This window comes from Ictalurus furcatus, chromosome 15, assembly GCF_023375685.1.
Source record: "Ictalurus furcatus strain D&B chromosome 15, Billie_1.0, whole genome shotgun sequence".
Classification (NCBI taxonomy): Eukaryota; Metazoa; Chordata; class Actinopteri; order Siluriformes; family Ictaluridae; genus Ictalurus; species Ictalurus furcatus.
Genome location: NC_071269.1, coordinates 22,809,594 through 22,828,070, shown reverse-complemented (window position 1 = coordinate 22,828,070; position 18,477 = coordinate 22,809,594). Strand labels below are relative to the sequence as shown.

Sequence of the window (18,477 nt, the reverse complement as noted above, 5' to 3'; positions counted from 1 at the left end):
CACTTGGGAGCTGAACGAGTCAACTCTTTTGGCGCACCAATTATAATCAACTCTTTCGGCTCACGGATTATAGTCGACTCTTTCAAGTCCTAAGCAGTTGTCCGGTTTAGAACAAAATGGTAATGAGTTGCTTGGGAGCCAAAAGAGTCGACTTTTCAGTGAGTTGAATCATTTGGCTCATATCACCAAGTTGTCTGGTTTAGAACAAAATAGCAATGAGCCACTTGGTTGCCAAATGAGTCGTTTCTTATTGGTGAGCTGAGTCACCTGGGAGCTGAAAGAGTCAAGTCATTCGTCTCCGCAACGACTCGGGTCTCCAACTACGGTCAACTCTTTCAAGTCATAAACAGGTTTCCAGTTTAGAACAAAATAGCAAATGACCCGCTCGGGAGCCAAACGAGTCGATTCTTATCGGTGAGCAGAGTCATTAAATCACCAACGACTCTGCTCACCAATTAGAGTTGACTCTTTCCGCTCATAAGCAATTGTTGGATTTAGAACAAATGGCAATGAGTTGCTTGAGACCCTTAGAGTTGACTCTCTTTCAGTGAGTCGAATCATTTGGCTTGTCTCACAGAGTTGTCCGATTTAGAACAAAATAGCAGTGAGCCGTTCACGTGCCGAGTGAGCCGGTTCTTATTGGTGAGCTGAGTCACTTGGGATCTAACTCTTTCAGCTCCCAAACGACTCGTTGCTAACAAAATAGCAACGAGTTGCTTGGGAGCCAAGACTCTGCTGTTTTCCACGGGTCCAAATTTTTTTTTTCCAGTAAGCAGAGGACACTCGTGAGCTGTTTGGCAAAGAAAGACATGAAAGTTTAATCTGATTTAATTAAAAAACAAACCCTGATCAAGAAGAACCGGTTACTAATGAATTTAAACCCAAATAAACATCTCATATGTTGACGAGGCTTCCATGGCATTTCCAAGCGTTCAAGCATTTTTGATTAAAGTATACCAAGACATTAACGCCAGTTAATTAGTACATCCACCAGAATAAATTGCTAATGTGTGTCTATAAGCCTTTTGGACTTAATGTAAAAGGTAAAACGACATAGCTGCTGTTACAGGCTGATCCCGGCACAGCGCCATCTTTGTGTAGTCGTGTAGTTAACCGTCACCCCATCACCACACACTGCTGTACACACCTCAACAGAAGAATCATTCTGCCTCACTTGTAAAGTCGCTTTGGTCTAAAAGCATCTGTGAATAAATGTGAAGGATGTAATTACCAATTAGTTGAAGATTTGAGTCAGGTGTGAAAACACTCACTGGCTTTCCAGCACGCGTATTAAATAACACTAGCATGCGGCGCTATAAGATTTCTGTCTCCTGCTAACACAATTCAACTCAACAACGAGATTCATTTTCCTCAAGAAAAGGTTTAATCATCATAGGTTTTTCATCTTTTTCAGCAAATCTTTATCGGTACCATCACTTCTTGGCCAACTTCATCCGTTACATATACGTTCCAGGAATATTAAAGGAATATTACAAAGTGCAAAAGAAAGGATATAAAATACGTCCGCTCATAAATAGCAATGCTTACATAATTCTTTTTTTTTTTCTTTTCTTTCTGATTTGAGAAAAGTCTATCATTAAAAAGTCACTGTTTGATATGCCAAAAAGCAACTGGTGCAAATGTACACTTTAGTGTCAATACACGTCGGGATAAATGCACAACGCAACAAAATAACAAGGACCCTAAACTCGACCCTACGGCTACGTCAACATGCATTCGGTTACCGTAAAACGCCTCGTTCTATTTCTCCCGCCGGTTTTCCGTATTCTTCCTGTCCCTCCCTCACTGTAGCATGCAGCAAAGCCTCTTTATTAACTCCACCCCAACTATTCCACAGACCAGCACTGAACATAGCGAGATTATAAAACGAAACAAGCACGACGAGAAACAAGAAAACACAAACGGCGTGACATCTTTAGAATTAGTAAGCCCTTAAAAGTTTGGGATGATGAAAAGAAGAACGCCACTCGTTCAATAACGGCAAACACGGAACGGGAAGAGGATGTCGGCTCGCTCCCGGGGTGGAGGAGAAGAGCACAGTTTGGAGTCAGGAAAAAAAAAGGAAATCAGAGTCAGGAGTGAGAACTCGGGTGTTTATGGAGTCAGTCCTTCACGGTGCGGCAGATGGTGTGAACTTCAGAACCTGAAGAGGTCTATGAAGTGCTGGGGTGAGACGGGGGTGAGGCAGCTGTCGGGGTCGTTGGACGTGCAGGGGTGTCCCGAGTCCTGAGAGAGAGAGAGAGAGAGAGAGAGAGAGAGAGAGAAGTACAGACTTAACATGAATTTCATTTGAATTTGGGAGAAGGAGACTATGGATGACACACATCATACTTTTTGTCCATTTAGAGTTACATTTAATGTCCATTAAACGTGTAGTCACGCTACAGGAGCGATAAACATTCATTCCATCACCAGCTTCTCTTTTTAACTTAATAAGACATAAACAGGAAGGCACAGTGGCTTTGGAGTTGCATGTTCTCCCTGTACTTTTGGGGTTTCCTCAGGGTACTCCGCTTTCCTTGCCCAGTCCAAAGTCACGCATTGTAGACCGACCGGCATTTCCGAATTGTTCGTAGTGTGCGAATGGGTGTGTGATTGTGTCCCGCAATGGGTTGGCACCCTATCCAGGGTGCCCCGAGTTCCTTGGGATAGGCTCCAGGTACGAAGCACTGACACTGGAGACGCCTTCCCCTAATGCGAAATAAACGTCTCCTCACAGAAAACGTTCCCGTATCGACGATGACATGTTTCCTAATCTGTTTTTTAAGCTCCATGAGGAATAGCTGGAACTACTGTCAGAGCTGCTGTTATGGAAAACGATTCCAGACCTTCCAAGCAATTAGAATAGTGAACTGCTGTTGTATAAAAATTGTGACTAAAATGAAACATGTGGCAACCGATCACAATTCACAACCGGACCCAATTAATGAGTTAGCTTTAATGTCATCAGAATGGAAAAGTAAAAACGTAAAGAGCGCCGTGTCCCCATGTTTTTTCCCTATTTCTACTCCATCAATCCGACAGCTAAGATCTGCTTCCTCCGAGCCGTTCATGCTGCGTCACGGCGGCGTAACGCACTCGGAGGGAGGCGCTATCTACCCTCTTCCGCACCCATGAGCTCACAGTTAGTGTTGCTGTGATTGACAGGGGAGAGCGACAATGCCTTTCGTCCCACCCAGAGAGCACGGCTAAATTTGGTCCTAGTCACCGATTGCGGTTGCATTTGAACTTGCGACCTCCTGACAACAGTGCGAACTCTTTCCAGTCTATCCACAGAGGGAATGTTACATCAAGCATGCGTTATTGCAGAGTAAGAACAGACACGGTGGACTGGAATTAAAGTATCACCAAAGGGGTCCCACAATAACACGACAGCGAATGAGAATGCTAAACGAGGATGTGCGAGAGGCCTCGGGTTCGGACGAAGTGTCGAGAGCACGATCGGAGAAAAATGAAACAAAGGAGAGGATGGGTGGACAGGAGAGTCAGTGCAGGACAGAAGAAATGAACACAAACACAAAGTGAATGATGACTCCTTTAAGCCTGTACCTTCAAGAGCAAAGCCACGTGTCGGTCCTTTAGGAGGGAAGAAGCCGGGGTGGGACGGTAAAGCAAACCAGCAGCGGAGCAAAAAAAAAGGGCAAAGGTTAAAGGTCACAGAGGAGAGCATTGTAGAATTTTAGCATTGTAGCACCTCCGAAAGTGTTTTAATATGCTTATATCACAGCAATTTTTTATTTGTTAATGAACAACCCATCATACTTTCTTTAAACCATTTATAGTAACATTTAATGCTGTGGAATGTCCACAAGACGAGTTAGTTATTGTTATTAATTACGTTATAGCAGCTGTAAACAGTCGTTCCCTTACCAGCCTCAATTGATTTCTTTCGAGGTTGAAAACAAGTCAGTAACAAGCACTAGTATACGAGCAAATGTAAAGTACTTTGGAGGATATGGAGTGCTGGGAAGGTTCCCCGAGGGTTCTTTAGTTCTGCTTGGAACCGTTTCTCCAAAATGGAAACCATCTTTGTAGAGTTCAACGTATTATCATTCAAAAAATTTTTAAACTGCCCTCTTCCACAAATGCAGAAAAAAAAAATAGTACTCAGAGAGGGCATTCAAAACAAGTTCATGAGCTAACCGATATATCAGTCAGGCCCTGCTCACAAGTAACCTGTACACCGATCAGCCATAACTTTAAAACCATCTGCCTAATATATTGTGTAGGTCCTCCTTGTGCCACCAAAACAGCTCTGACGTGTCGAGGCATGGACTCCACAAGACCTCTGAAGGTGTGCTGTGGTATCTGGCACCAAGATGCAAGGTGGGGCGTCCATGGATCGGACTTGTTTGTCCAGCACATCCCACAGATGCTCAATCGGACTGAGATCTGAGGAATTCGGAGGCCGAGTCAACACCTTTGTCATGTTCCTCAAACCGTTCCTGAACAGTTTTTGCAGTGTAGCAGGACGCATTATCCTGCTGAAAGAGGCCACTGTGATTAGGGTATACCGTTGCCATGAAGGGGTGTACTTGGTCTGCAACCATGTTTAGGTAGGTAGTATGTGTCAAAGTAACCTCCAGATGAATGCCAGGACCCAAGGTTTCCCAGCAGAACATTACCCAGGGCATCACACTTCCTCCGCCAGCTTGCCTTCGTCCCATAGTGCATCCTGGTGCCATCTCTTCCCCAGGTAAGTGACACATACACACACACACCCAGCCGTCCACATGATGTAAAAGAAAACGTGATTCATCAGACCTTCTTTCTTGGACTAGGTACTAACCACTGCACACTGGGAACACCTCACAAGACCTGCCGTTTTGAAGATGCTCTGACCCACTCATCCAGCCATCACAATCTGGCCCTTGTCAAAGTCGCTCAGATCCTTACACTCGCCCATTTTTCCTGCTTCCAACACATCAACTTCGAGAACTGACTGTTCACGCTCTGCCTAATATATCCCACCCCCTTGACAGGTGCCACTGTAACGAGATAATCAATGTTATTCACTTCACCTGTCAGTGGTTTCAACGTTATTGCTGATCGGTGTATATAATTAAACTTGTGAATAAATCTTTGGAAGTTACCCCAGAAGCTTGATATACTTCTCGCAAAAAAGCCTCATTCATCACTGCCTGCCGATCTCCATCAGGACCTTTATGGCTTAAAGCAGTGCGTCCTGTGTAAAGATCTGACGACACCTTGCGAGTCGTTCCCAGTGTCTGAGAGTTTACCTTCCAGAAGAGGATGCTACAGTGTCTGCAGAAGTGGAGCGTGTCGCCGTACTGCTCCTTCTTTGGGTAGTACTTCTGCAGCGTGAAGAACATCAGCTTCCAGTCCACGTGGCCTTTCTCTGACATAATCAAGTGCCTGCAGAACTGCGCACACACAAACACACACACACGTTTATGGCATTTAGCAGACACAGTGCCACTGACAAACACAGCATCGCTCCTGAAACTCATCACGCCGCCGACTTTTCACCTACACTGCCATTCTGTGGATTTAGTCAGAACAACATCACCAACACAGCACCGATGAGAAGTTCCATAAAGGACACACTGAGTAAACCGTCACGCCGCAGCACTGCTCAAGTCAAAAGGGTGGTGATTAGTCTTCTCTAAGATCAGCTCTCATAGTAGTTCCGGCTACGAGGCAAATCACAGGTTTAAATCAACGCGCTCGTTCTATTATGTTACTGTTTCTATAGTAACAACTAATTCACAGGGGATTGTACAGTAGATGCGCCACCTAAACGCGTTAAAAAAAAACGCTTATTTGACGTTTACAGAAGGAGTCTGCAGTGTTGGCGCAGTCAGAGTCAGAGGTAAAGCTGTACGTTTATGTTTTTGACAGAAAAGACGTTGGGGTTTGGGGCTTTCTGTAATAAGACAAGCTGCACTTTATGTCTTATTAAAACCAAGAGAGGATAAAGGAGAGATCAGTGAGGGAACGAGTGTTTATAGATGAAAGTGATAACAGGAACTAACTTGTTTCGCAAACATTCCACAATGTTAAATGTAGCTATAAATAGACAAAAGTATGTCTTTATTTATTATTTTTTTTATTTGATTTTTTTTTTAAACCAAGCGCAAAATTTCAAAACAGTTCAGAACATGCTGTAAAATAATCATCTCCATGGTGGTAACCGGAACGTTTTGAGTCGGGCCACATCACACCACTCGTTAACTTCCTAGAACATCCCACATCCCGAGTATTTTATTCCTTTCCAGAGAGGAAAAAAAAAAAATCATATGTATTTGTAGTGGCTCTACAGTCATTTTAAGAGTTGGGAAGTATGGCAAAAATATCCTGTCACGTGATACGATACGTATCAAGATATTTCTTTTTAACTAAACGAGAAAAGAATGTCAACAGGAACAAACGCTAAGTGACCACTTAACGTCTATTTACGGTGCCGTCATAACAACTTTACTACAGCGCCTGCAAAACAATTCATGCCTCCACACTGGGTCATGTGACCGGTTCTCTACTATTCGGCAGAACTAAAGAAAAACTGCTTCCACACTAAACCTTCGAATTCTTGCTTTTCGCCTCTGCTACTACACCAACACATGACTTAATATCTTTTTGTTCCCGTCACCCTTTATTTGTCTCTGAGCTCTTGATCATGAAAAGGGAAATGAAGAGAAAAAAAAATCTCCTCATGCCCTCTCTTTCACCTGTTTCTCGGCAAAGTGGAACTGGCACAGCTTCTTCCACAGCTGCCGGTCCTCGCTGAGCATGTGCAGTGTGGGCGTGGCCTGTCCCAGGTTGATGATGTCACAGGCATCGCTGAACTTGTACAGGATGTTGTTCTGCATGTGTAGTGGAAGGTCGCTCAGTGTCATGCCGTTGGAGATCCGCTGGAAGCGGAAGGAGTGTTGTTAGTATTAACGCAACGTATTCGCTAATATAAGAAGATAAACAAATACGGAGTTCAACAGCATTAAGCTAAACAATCCAGCGACGAAAATACACGACTGCACTGAGATTAGCAAACCTGTAATTACGATGATTACAAGATGATGACTCCGATGTTTACAAGTACCTGAACGTTTCCCTCGTTTCTATGGAAACGCTCACTCACAAAACTCTCAATGCTAAACTATTCATGATACTGTCGATACTAGATAACGATAGGGAGTGTACAATCCTGACATTACATGCCTAAATATTTCCACTATAGAAGCTGCTGTAATTGTTTTGGTTGCGTGCGTTTATAACGTGATGTCACGCTATCGCAAAACTGGTAATTACGAGTTGGGAAAACTTTTAACCGGGCAGGAAATTCGACATGACCGGAACCCACGATGTAAGAAATAAAACACAGCGAGGCAACGAGAAATGGGATTACCATTACCAACCCCAAGTTGATTGTTTTCCAATAACAACATGTCCTAAGATGTTTTATCTATCTTACCCCACAGCAACTTGTCAAGAATTGCAAAAATTGCAAGCGCTGACACTGGAGACTCCTTCCAAAAATCCCGAACTTTAAGCAGCTAGCCAAGTTAAGAGCCAAAGTAAATGCTAACATGACAACATTTATTATATGCACAATACTGTGTAATTAAATCCAGTGATTTATGATAAGTAGTACACCGAGCCAAAGAAGTGAAAAATGATTAATAGAGGTCGACCGATAGATTTTACAGATACCGATAACGAAGTTGCTCAGTACCTGCCGATAAACGATTAATCAACCGATAGTTTTTAAAATGGATCCATAAAATTGTTAAAAGTAAAATATTGCTGAACTTTATTACAAAAATCAAAACAGTACCAAGGAAATGTATTTTACTTTTTAAATGAAATAAATACATAAACATTTAATATATATTAACTATTAATAAGTATTAAAGTAAAATATAGCTGCAAGCAGCAATTATCGGGGTTCAAGCCGTTTAGGGACCTTAAAGACGTTAAAAAATATGAATTAATATTGCATATAAGCACCTGAGTCAAAGAAAAAACAAGATCGTTTTAAGAAATATCGGCCTTCGTTAAGCTCGTCTAATAGCCGCTGGACATTGATTGATTTATGGCGGCCATGTTTTTCAAGATTCACAATTGTACTCGTATATACGCTGATTTGACCGTGGACAAGGACAATTCTTGCAAAATGTATTTATCAAGTCTATTGGACCTATGGTTCCACATTTAGTGCCAATTCCATGTTTTGTTCTGTTGTAGCGCCACCAACTGGTCACACTTAGTTTTTTTTTTTTTACTTCTGTCCTCAGTTTGAGCCCATACATTACTATCCAAAGTTTGGTGAAAATATCTCTTTCTGTTCAAGAGTTATAGCCATTTAAGTCAAAGTGGCCACGCCCACTTTTTGATGTGCCCTTGCGAGGGTAAATCAAAACGTTTATTTTTATATAATTATTGATCTAAGGCGTCCAAAGAATCCTGCAATAGAAGTATTTCAACCTAGGACTAGTTCGCAAAACTAGGTTTTTTAAATAATCTCAAATATTTAACCAACGATTTGATTGACAGCAGTGGTCTTAGAGGCAAAGTTGTTCAGAACGAGGAGATCTAATGTATGATACAAAGAATATATGTATGTCTGAAATTCTGGATAATATGCAGTCATTTACACACCATTTATACAGCCATTTTCATGTTGTTGTTTTTTTTTTACTCATATTCGCAAAAGTAGGTTTTATGAAAAATCCAAGATGGTGGAAAATATATACCTTTTGTTCGAATCTGTTCGAAATGGTTCAAAAGTTATGGCCATTTTTATAAAAGTGCTCACTACAGCGCCATCATCTGGCTGATCGGGCCGGAACTTTGCGTCGCTGTGGTACACTGGGGGACTACCTTCCCTCAAAGTTTCAGCTCTTTACGACTCGTGGTTTGATTCTACACAATCGGTTTTTGTGCAGAAAAATAATAATAATAAAATCCTTACAATTACAGTAGGGTTTCAGCCCTTTGGGGCTTGAACCCCTATTAAAAGATATACATCCTAACTGAACCAAAAAAAACACTTCAAATAACAAATCAAATTTATAAGTGATTATGTGTTTCTTGTCAGTGACAGATTTAATTTCGCCTCTAGAGGTCGCTCTCGTACCGTATAGTGACAGAAGACTCTTCTCAGCCGCTCCCGCATAGGACGCAACCTATCAGCGTGGATTTTTGTCAAAAAGTTCCGCCAATCGGTTTTCGGAGCTGATCGATTCCGGCAAAACCGATCAATCGGTCGACCTCTAGCGATTAAGTTAACTTCCTTAACAAAGTCAGGATGGGCAACAATCATTCAAAATGAAATCCTGCTCAGACTGTTCGGATAAGTTCACCACGTCAACACACACACACACACACACACACACTTAAAACCTTAGGGATCTGTAAATTGTTGAGCTGTTGTTGCCAGTTATGAATGGTTTCCAGGCGGCAGTGCCAGATGTTGATGTTGCCCACAAGTACAGACTTTCCCACTTCACGGATGAGAGTCCCAAGGACTGAGCTGAGGTCCTGCAGTAAGGCTTTAATCAGCCGTGGGTTCTGCTGATCGTCCAGAGCTAAGTCCATTTAAAAAAAAAAAAAATTCAAAAAAACAACAACAAAAAAACCACGTTAAATTAGAAAAAATAAACAACAAGCATTGCAAGATCTACATTGTGGTTGGAACAGTATACAAAACTCTGCTTTAAAGAAGATGAGATTAAATATGGAGTTAGAGGGTGAGGGTTTCGTTATTTGCTTTAGAAATATTTGGAGATTTTTTTTTCTTTCTTTTTTTTTTGTATTTTCTCCTTAATTTAATCTTGGCCGGTTTCCGCGCACCATCCAGTTCTCCCCTATTATACAACGCGACACAATATCACGCTAAGTTCTTCCAATGAGAAAACATTATTTTAAGAAATGCTTAACTGGGCGATGATGTTGTTTTCTTTTTTTTTTCAATTACAATGTGATTTTAATTAAGTACACCTATACATTTTCCCAACAGGTCTTAATTCCTGAACAGAATTCATCACACCGAAAGATAGCCGCCGCTAGGCCTGGGTTTTTCGAAGAATGGGGGATTTTTATGTGTAGGAAGTGTTTATTTTTCCTGCAAAATCCACAGGAAACAAAATCACACAGCAAAGCAGAAGGATGCCCTGAAAACACTAGAGATAAATATACACATGATGCTCTAGGCTTCCTCTAAGCAGAGCAGCCTATCATATGTAAAGAACCCTATAAACCTTTCTTTCATTAAGTTCGAACCTAAAGAGGGGCGCATAGGACGCCTGAGCAGGAATGTAAAATATTTGTATCTATCCGAATGAAAAAGAACTGCTTTCTGATCCTTGGAAAGAGATGTACAGATTAAAAGGAAAGCCTGCGTTCTGGCCGGTCTCTCACCCTTCCTCACGATCTTCTCCAGCACGTTGAAGTAGTTTTTCTGAGCGGCTCCGCTCAAAGACGTCAGCTGGGACTTGGCGATTAGATGCAGCAGCTAGAGAGAGACAGAAACGAGTCAGTGCGTGAGAGACGACGCCTCGTGGAAAGGAGCGTTCTAGTTAGAAACGAAGCAGAACGTCGTACTTTCACCACGTAGTCGAATCTACGCACGTCCTGGATGGCGCTGGAAAAGTCCAGCCTGTTGAAAGCTTCCCCTAGCGTACAGTAGCCATGTCTCTAGAACACCATACACACACAAAATAAAACACAGCCGTCACGTTTATGGTCGTTTACCGACCTTTAGGAAGGAAGAGTGCCGTGTGGAACGGACGGCTCACCTCTCGCGTGCTCTCTTTCTGAACGTAGATCCAGCGCTCCTTGTACAGAACTAAACACAAACAGATTCATACGGTGATTACGCTGCTGATTGGGGTATGAAGTGCATCAGTGAATGCTGGGGCGCGGTGGTGATTTTGACGAGAAAACGAGCCGTGTAAAGGTTTTAGATACATGCGTAGTGCAAACAGCAAACGCTGAACAGAAATGGCTGCAGGATTGTTTTTGTTATTTTACCGAGTAGAAGTTGTGCTATGACTAGGACTTGATTTCGACTTTGATATCGTAAACGCAGATCCGAAGTCATAAAAGAGACTAATACTGCACACACATACAATATACAGTTAAGGTCATAAGTTTAAACAACGACATGATTGTTTTTATGTTTTGTGATAAATCCTCCAAGTCCTGTACATGCTTTACTTTTCCAGCATCTTCTGCATATCTGACCCCTTTCCAACAACGACTATACGATGTTCAGATCCGTATTTCCACTCCGAGGACGACCGAGGGACTCGTACACGACTATTACAAACGGTCCAAACATTCACTGATGCTCAAGAAGGCAACACGATGCCTTAAGAACCGGGGGGGGGTGTAAACTTTTCAACATGATTATCAGTATAAATTGTTGTTTAAAGATTCAGTGCAGCCCTTCGGGAACTGCATTAGATATTCACACTGATCATCCTGTTCAGAATCACAGTGAGGTTGTATTCTCGAATCTGATTGGTCAGAAGGTGTCGATTCATGTTCCATAACAGCGGCTCGGACTATAATTCTGGCTGTAACGTGAATCCCGGGTTTATATTAATACGCACGTTATGGTTTCCGTAGTAATGACTAACACCCAGGGCCTAGTATGGCGGATGTGATGGACGTTTTCTATAAGAAGACGTTTACAACATTTATGGAAGGAGTCTCCAGTGTGAGCGTTTTTTTTTTTTTTCTTTCTTACAGCCAGTAAGGAAAGTCTTTAGGACTTTCCGGTTATCACAAGCTGTGTGTTTGTTTTTGTCATAATAATGTCAAGAAAGAGAAACAAACAGAGGCTGCTAAGGGAATGATCGTTTCTATAGAAACAGGAGGACTTGTATTGTCGATGCTCAACATGATGTCGCATGGAAAAGGTGTTCTGTATTTTTCTGAAAAATTGTATGAATTTTTCACGAGAACTATTTGTTTATTTAAATTGTATCACACGGTGTAGCTAAAAAAAATTGCCGGTATGTCTGCATGCCTTTCGGGAATCTCACCGATGGGATAGCAGATGATTCCAGGCCAAATATGGGGAAGCTGTGGCAATGGCAAAGTGTTTCGTTTGCAGCCAAATGTCAGATGGAATCTGAGCCAAAAATGTCCAAATGCAACCAATTATATCAAGTGCGCAGGTTGTAAGTGGCGCAGCTGTACGAGCTGTTCCATCCCATGCCTGAGATATGGAGATACTGAGATCCTGAGATATTGAGGGCAAGTAGTAGCTGTGTTCTTGTAGGCAGGTTCAAATTTTTTCATTCCAAACTGCTATGCGAGCAGATTAAAGTGGTGAGCGTGCCCCGGCACTCGGCCATCGCTCATCTGCTATCTGGCTTTACCATAAATGGTATAAAAACTCATGCGAGAACTGGAGATTTCTTATACTATTCTTATACTAAGAGAGGTTTCGCTGGTTTACACTGACAGATGGTACTTACACTGTGATTTGGTGTTGTTGTTGATGTAGTCCTTTTTCCTTTTCTTGGCAGCTACTTCACACACATTTCCTGCATATAAGTTCTCTTTGTTTTCATTGTCGAGTCTGTAGTAAAGCGGGGAGAAAAAACAAATCAAGACAGTAATGGATGTGAAAAATGAAAATGAACAGGATTTGGAGTACAGGCAGCAGATCAGTCTCAGTTACTCACTGAAGTCAAAAGGAAAAAATGTATGTTGATGTATGTTCAATTCCTGTCATTATTGACTATTATTTTAAAACCCAGAGGTACAAAAATAAAACTTGACATCCATCCATCCATCCATCCACTTTCCATACCGCTTCCATACTACACAGGGTCGTGGGGAGCCTGGAGCCTATCTCAGGGAACTCGGCACAAGGCGGGGGACATCCTAGACAGGGTGCCAACCCATCGCAGGGCACAATTATGGACACAGACAATTATGGAAATGCCGATCAGCCTACAACGCATGTCTTTGGACTCGGGGAGGAAACCTGGAGGAAACCCTGGAAGCACGGGGAGAGCATGCAAACTCTGCGCACATAGGGAAGAGTAAGTAAGTAAGTAAGTAAGTAAGTAAGTAAGTAAATTTTATTTATATAGCACATTTAACACAGCAAAGCTGACCAAAGTGCTGAAGAGAGTAAAGAAAAGTAAAATATAAAACAGAATAAAACCAAATAAAGACCAACAATGGAAAAAAATTGTCTTTTTACTATCGTCTTTAAAAGAGGCAGGACTCCAAGCACCAACACTGGAGGTGCGAGACAAACATGCTAACCACTAAGCCACCGTTCTCCTTTGAAACAAAAAACAACATTTTTAAAAAATTAAGTCGTAAAAGAAGCTAAGACAGTAAAAGTGTCCGATTTTGAGAAGCCCGAGTGGGTGTAAATCTTTAGCTCAAGGCCAGCCAATAAATCTAGCTTTTAGCTAGCTTTAGCTATGGCTTTCAAACCAGTTCATATTCTGAAACAATAATAGTCCCGTTGAGAAGACGATGAATAATTCTATGCGTAAATATTTATATTTTCTACCTGCTTACTTTTTCAAAATGTTGTATCTGCTGTTTTGGATAATAAAAAAATTTAATAAAATTTAAAAAAAAAAAAAAAAAAAACAGACTTTTCCTTTCTTGTCCGGATTTTGAAACAATAATCAAACTATCTTTTGTGGGTTTTTTTTTTTTCTTAATACTCTTAATGACACGAAAAAGTACACAGGCCCTGAGAGCACTGTATAGTGACATCATAGTCACAGAATACATTTAGCTCACTAGCTACAGACGGATGTTTCCTCGAACCAAGCCTGGACCTTTAGAGCTGCTTTTCTGGCACATTGTTACATGTTAGAATTGTTACAATCGGTGACATTGTAAAGCGTGTAACATAATGTACTGGAGGGTCTATTTGCACTTCCCAAAAAACAGCGTCAAGTCCCACCCGTGCTTCAGTGGACAATTTTATCTGTCGATTTGTACCTAAGAAAGTCTGCTGCAATCATAAATTCTGTCCTGTGCTCATCCCAGGACTCTTATTCACAGTTTGCTCATAACGAACAGACTTAGTGCGGTCTGACTTTGTAGTCTACAGCTGTAGAAGAGTATCCGGTGACACCCAGAACAGGCCAGGTTCCATTTTGAGTCGGTTTCCTCCAAGATTTCTTCCTCATCATCTCTTAAATCGAGAGGTTCTCCTTTCCACTGTCAGGTTTCTGCTCTGTGACAATGTCTAGAGCTATACAAATCAAACCCAACTGAATAAGGAAGTCTAATTTGTTCTGCTGGAACTAAACATTAACATGTGCAGTGAAATGAAACACAGCGTAAGAACATGTGGGCGTGTTTGTGGTAAAAAGGGAAAACAAGAATACTCATCAGCATGCCGAATATAGGCATGTCCACGTGTCAAAAACCTCCCCACTTCCTCTGTGTGTACGCTCTTTCACATAGCCCACATGCAACCTGACCTCCATTTCTGAGCTGTAATTATGGGTTATTACGCCATGGTCAAGTCTGTCCCGGCTGATTGTACACGAAAGCACTTTGCATGATACGTGAATCCATATTTGTATACATGCATACACACGTCCTACTCTTTAACTATTGTTTGTAGGAAAGTGGCTGGATCTCAGCAGGAGATGAACGTCGTTTTATCGCTTTATATCGTTTTATAAGGATGCTGAATCAATTGTACGATGGGTCAGAGTCCATTTTGTTCTCCATGCCTGATAAAACAGTAACTGAAGAGATGATGTCATAGTAAGATCCTCTTTTAATTAGATGTCGCTTTATATAAAAGTGTCTGCCTAATTCCTGAGCAAAAAAAAAAGGGTACTGTACCTTAACTTTACCTTTCCTAGACGATGCCATGGTCTCCTTAAACGTACATTTTTCATACCTTTAGTATGTTTGTTTTTACCTGCAATGGTGCATGTAATGTAATCTACTCTAAAAACTAATTAAAGGTACAATAGTGATCCTTAACAGAAATGCACCAGGACCTGAAAAACTAGGTCAATCAGATATTGGAGAACATAAGACGAAATCGATCCAAGGCTGTAACATATATATCATGACATATATCAAAGAATTTCTTGTAGCGCAACAGCGTACAGCAGGTTAAACTAAATCATGCGATAACAACAACAACAACAACAGCAAAGCAGCATGTATGGAAGTTGCTTTACTGTGCACCTATTATGGTTTTTCTAAAATATGACCTTTCATGTAGTGTGTTATAGAGCTGTTTGTGAATGTAAAACCGTCTGCAAAGTTTCACAAATCGAAGCGCACGACAAACAGAGTTATCGACTCCCAAAAGAATGAATCGATTCTGAACAGCTGAAACGACTCGTTAGTGATTCCAGACTTTACTTCCTGTACTAACCTACGTAGGTTTGTAACAAATAACCCCGCCTCTGGTCTTCATCGGCCGCTCGCTGACAGACGGAGCTGAAACTCGTTACGGTAGTGGGCGTTTCCTTTTTGAAACACGCCGACAGCGGTACATCTGACCAGTCAGAGCAGAGTATGCTCTCTGAAAGGAGGAGTTTAGAACGAATCATTTAGAGCGGATCATTGAACGAGTCGTTTGTGACACCGGGCGGAAAAACGGTAATGCTGCAATTTAAATTATGAGCAAGTTTTTTTTTGACCTTGGATGCATGTAAATCTATCGTACGAGACATTTAAAACAAAATTAGACACGTTTCAAAACCATAATCGGTGCTTTAATGTCAGTTGTGTGGAAGTACTTCAGGATTTTTTACTAAAGGAGCTTTTTAAAAAACAGTTTTTTAAACATACACACACACACACACATATATATACACACACATACATACACACATGTGCACATATATATATAAAACATACCAGAAATGTTTATATTCACTGTATTTTTTTGTTGTTGTTGTTGTTAGGATTGATTTTATTATGTTTATACTTATACTCGGATTTTTAAGTGAAACGCTTCGGGTGATAAAATAATTTTAGAGCTTAGTAACAAACTATCAGATGGGTATCGATAGCAGTTGATACTCACACCTTTAGGATGAGTATCGGATGAAAAAAAAAAAAAGTCTAGACTTCAAGATCCGATTACGTACCTTAAATCATTTTACCATTTGAAGGTATGCTACATTCATATTATTATATAAAAGATATGATGAAAAGAAATGAGGTACATTTACTGTGATGAGAAAAGATACAGTGCAGTACTTTTTCCTCCACTTGACAGTAAGGTCATGTAAATACAGTGAGCCCATTTCAGGCTCTCTTCCTTCTTTATACATGTCAAATAATAATAATAATAATAATAATAATAATAATAATAATAATTCATTCTGTGCACCAAAGAAATAGCAACGGCAAAATAAGTAGGAGTCTTACTCTTCCAGCTGAAATTCTTTACTGTGAGCCCCAAAAAACTCAAAGGGTTTCCATCCATCCTCGGTTTTGATCCAACTCCAGCCAGGAGATCTCCAGTCTTGGCCCAAGAATGGCATCTTCAAGATTATACAGAGACAACACAAATAGAAATGACACGAAAAGACGTGTTGACAGATGACAAAAAGGAAAGAAGAAGCATCTGTCCAGCTGTGTAAATGTTGATGCTGTTGTTTGTTTACATAACACAGCTGATTTAGGCTTAATGCACGACTATCTTCATGTAAACCAATTAAAATACAGACCTTTATGAAGAGGTAAAAGCTCGAAAATACACGACTGACAACGCTTAGTCAGGACAAACATGCATTACATCTAACAACAGCTGAACGATTGAACTTTCCGCACCGCGATTCGTTCTCCTTTGTTGCTGGACGAAATTTCTTCTCTCTTCCCTCTAATATTGACGGAAGTAAACAGTCTGTACAGGGGGGTGTGGAACGCCTCAGCGCGCTTCCTGATTGGTCGACGCGTCTGTGTTTGTTTTTGTTGCTACCCGGAATTCTTTGCTCTGATTGGCTCCTGAAGATGTCAGTCATTCTCAGTTGTCGCCTCTGTGTTTTGTTAAGGCGGCTAGGCGACACGTGACTAAGAGCCGCACATGTTTCCAGTGTTTTTTTTGGTTTTGTTTTGTTTTGTTTGTTTTTGTTTGTTTTGTTGTTGTTGTTGTTTTTTTCGGTGGGAGAAGGGGAATGAAAAGAACCAGAAGAAACGGAGAGAAAATGATGGACAGCTTCATTATTAGAGAACATAGAAAATGAGCAGTTCTAGTCAGTGACTGCACTGTTGTATTTTTGGAGTAAATGGTGTTTAGTGTGTGTTCAGTGTGTTCATAGGATGATGATCCAAGAGCAATATTTTGTGTTTCATTTATAACCATATTGCTTCACTATATGGCCAAAAGTATGTGGACACCGGTCCATAACACCCATGTACATTTACATGTATTCATTACTGGAATAAAGTTGGAGATGTGGAAATTAAGGGACCGTCTCTAAAGTGACACACGACATTGTTAAACACGATTCTAACTTCAATAGCATTTGAAGGGAATGAAGTACAGTCATGAAGCCAACTGGAAAGTGTTCATCTAGGTGTCAGCTATGACGCACACCCTTTAGATATCTGATATTTAATAAGATAAACTATTAAATCACATTAAAATCGGACATGTATTTCATTCCTGAATACACAAAATATATCATCATTTAAAGCTCAATAGCATTTGAAGGGAGTGACGTACAGTCATTAAGCCAACTGTAAAGTGTGTGACTGTAAGTCATTCCCTTCAAATGCTATTGAAGTTAGAAACGTGTATAACAAAGTCGTATGTAACTTTAGAGACGGTCCCTTATTGAACGTCCAAACGTCAAACCAACTTTATGCCAGTGTATTAATTTAGCAGACGCTTGTATCCAAAGTGACTTACAAATGAGAAAATACAAGCAAAGCGATACATCAAGCAGAGAACAATACAAGTAGTGCTACCGTACAAGATCTGTTAATTGAGTTCTAGAAGAAGTAGAGTGCCAGAGTAAGGGTTTTGTTTTTGTTTGTTTTGTTTTGTTTGTTTGTTTTTTTTAAAAAAGAGAACTCTCAAACCTGAAATGTTTTGCATGCACACTATACTTACCTAGGTACCACCTGAAAAAATTAAGACCAAGACTCAAAACCTTCCCATTATAAATTGACCCTAAATGTGGAGCTGTGAGCAATCTTGAATATTACAATTGGACTTAAGTTCTAAGTCAAAATGTTTATATATATATATATATATATATATATATATATATATATATATATATATATATATATATATATATATAAATGTACCTTATAATGTGGTCTAGAGATAAGTTCAGGAGCTAGGCCTATCCTGAACTGAGATATTGAGGTTTCCGTAAACAGCTGTATAACCAAAATATGCGTTTGCCATGACACAAAAATGGCCGTCGTGGTTAAGCCAGATAAAATAAATTTTTAAAAAGGTTTAAAAAATCGCTTGGTTTTACAATACCAATACATAGAGTTCATCGCTCC

At 40.6% G+C, this 18,477-nt stretch overlaps 1 protein-coding gene across 3 annotated transcripts; it reads right to left on the bottom strand.

Moving 5' to 3' along the window:
• Positions 1 to 1,543: 1,543 nt before the first annotated feature.
• On the bottom strand, positions 1,544 to 16,983 carry fbxo25 (F-box protein 25). 3 transcript variants are annotated; one of them, XM_053643033.1, is made up of 11 exons: positions 16,786 to 16,983; positions 16,381 to 16,496; positions 12,468 to 12,571; positions 10,776 to 10,825; positions 10,582 to 10,674; positions 10,399 to 10,492; positions 9,382 to 9,566; positions 6,711 to 6,893; positions 5,262 to 5,405; positions 3,571 to 3,597; positions 1,544 to 2,247 (listed from the first exon to the last, which is right to left on the bottom strand). In XM_053643033.1, the coding sequence occupies exons 2-11, from the start codon at positions 16,494 to 16,496 to the stop codon at positions 2,158 to 2,160; spliced, it is 1,086 nt and encodes a 361-aa protein (XP_053499008.1). In that variant the 5' UTR covers positions 16,786 to 16,983; the 3' UTR covers positions 1,544 to 2,157. The 3 variants fall into 3 exon arrangements, with proteins under 3 accessions (XP_053499008.1, XP_053499007.1, XP_053499009.1); XM_053643032.1 differs by having other exon boundaries at positions 16,683 to 16,982; XM_053643034.1 differs by lacking the exon at positions 3,571 to 3,597 and having other exon boundaries at positions 16,683 to 16,981.
• Between the last annotated feature and the right edge of the window lie 1,494 nt (positions 16,984 to 18,477).

What these genes read in the sequence shown, in the direction of transcription:
- fbxo25 (XM_053643033.1), bottom strand. Translation starts at nt 16,496, where the DNA reads ATGCCATTCTTGGGCCAAGACTGGAGATCTCCTGGCTGGAGTTGGATC. An exon ending in AAAGAATTTCAGCTGGAAGA is followed by an intron (nt 12,572 to 16,380) that starts GTAAGACTCCTA and finishes GCTTTACTACAG; the next exon opens with ACTCGACAATGAAAACAAAG. An exon ending in AGAAAGAGAGCACGCGAGAG is followed by an intron (nt 10,675 to 10,775) that starts GTGAGCCGTCCG and finishes ATGGTGTTCTAG; the next exon opens with AGACATGGCTACTGTACGCT.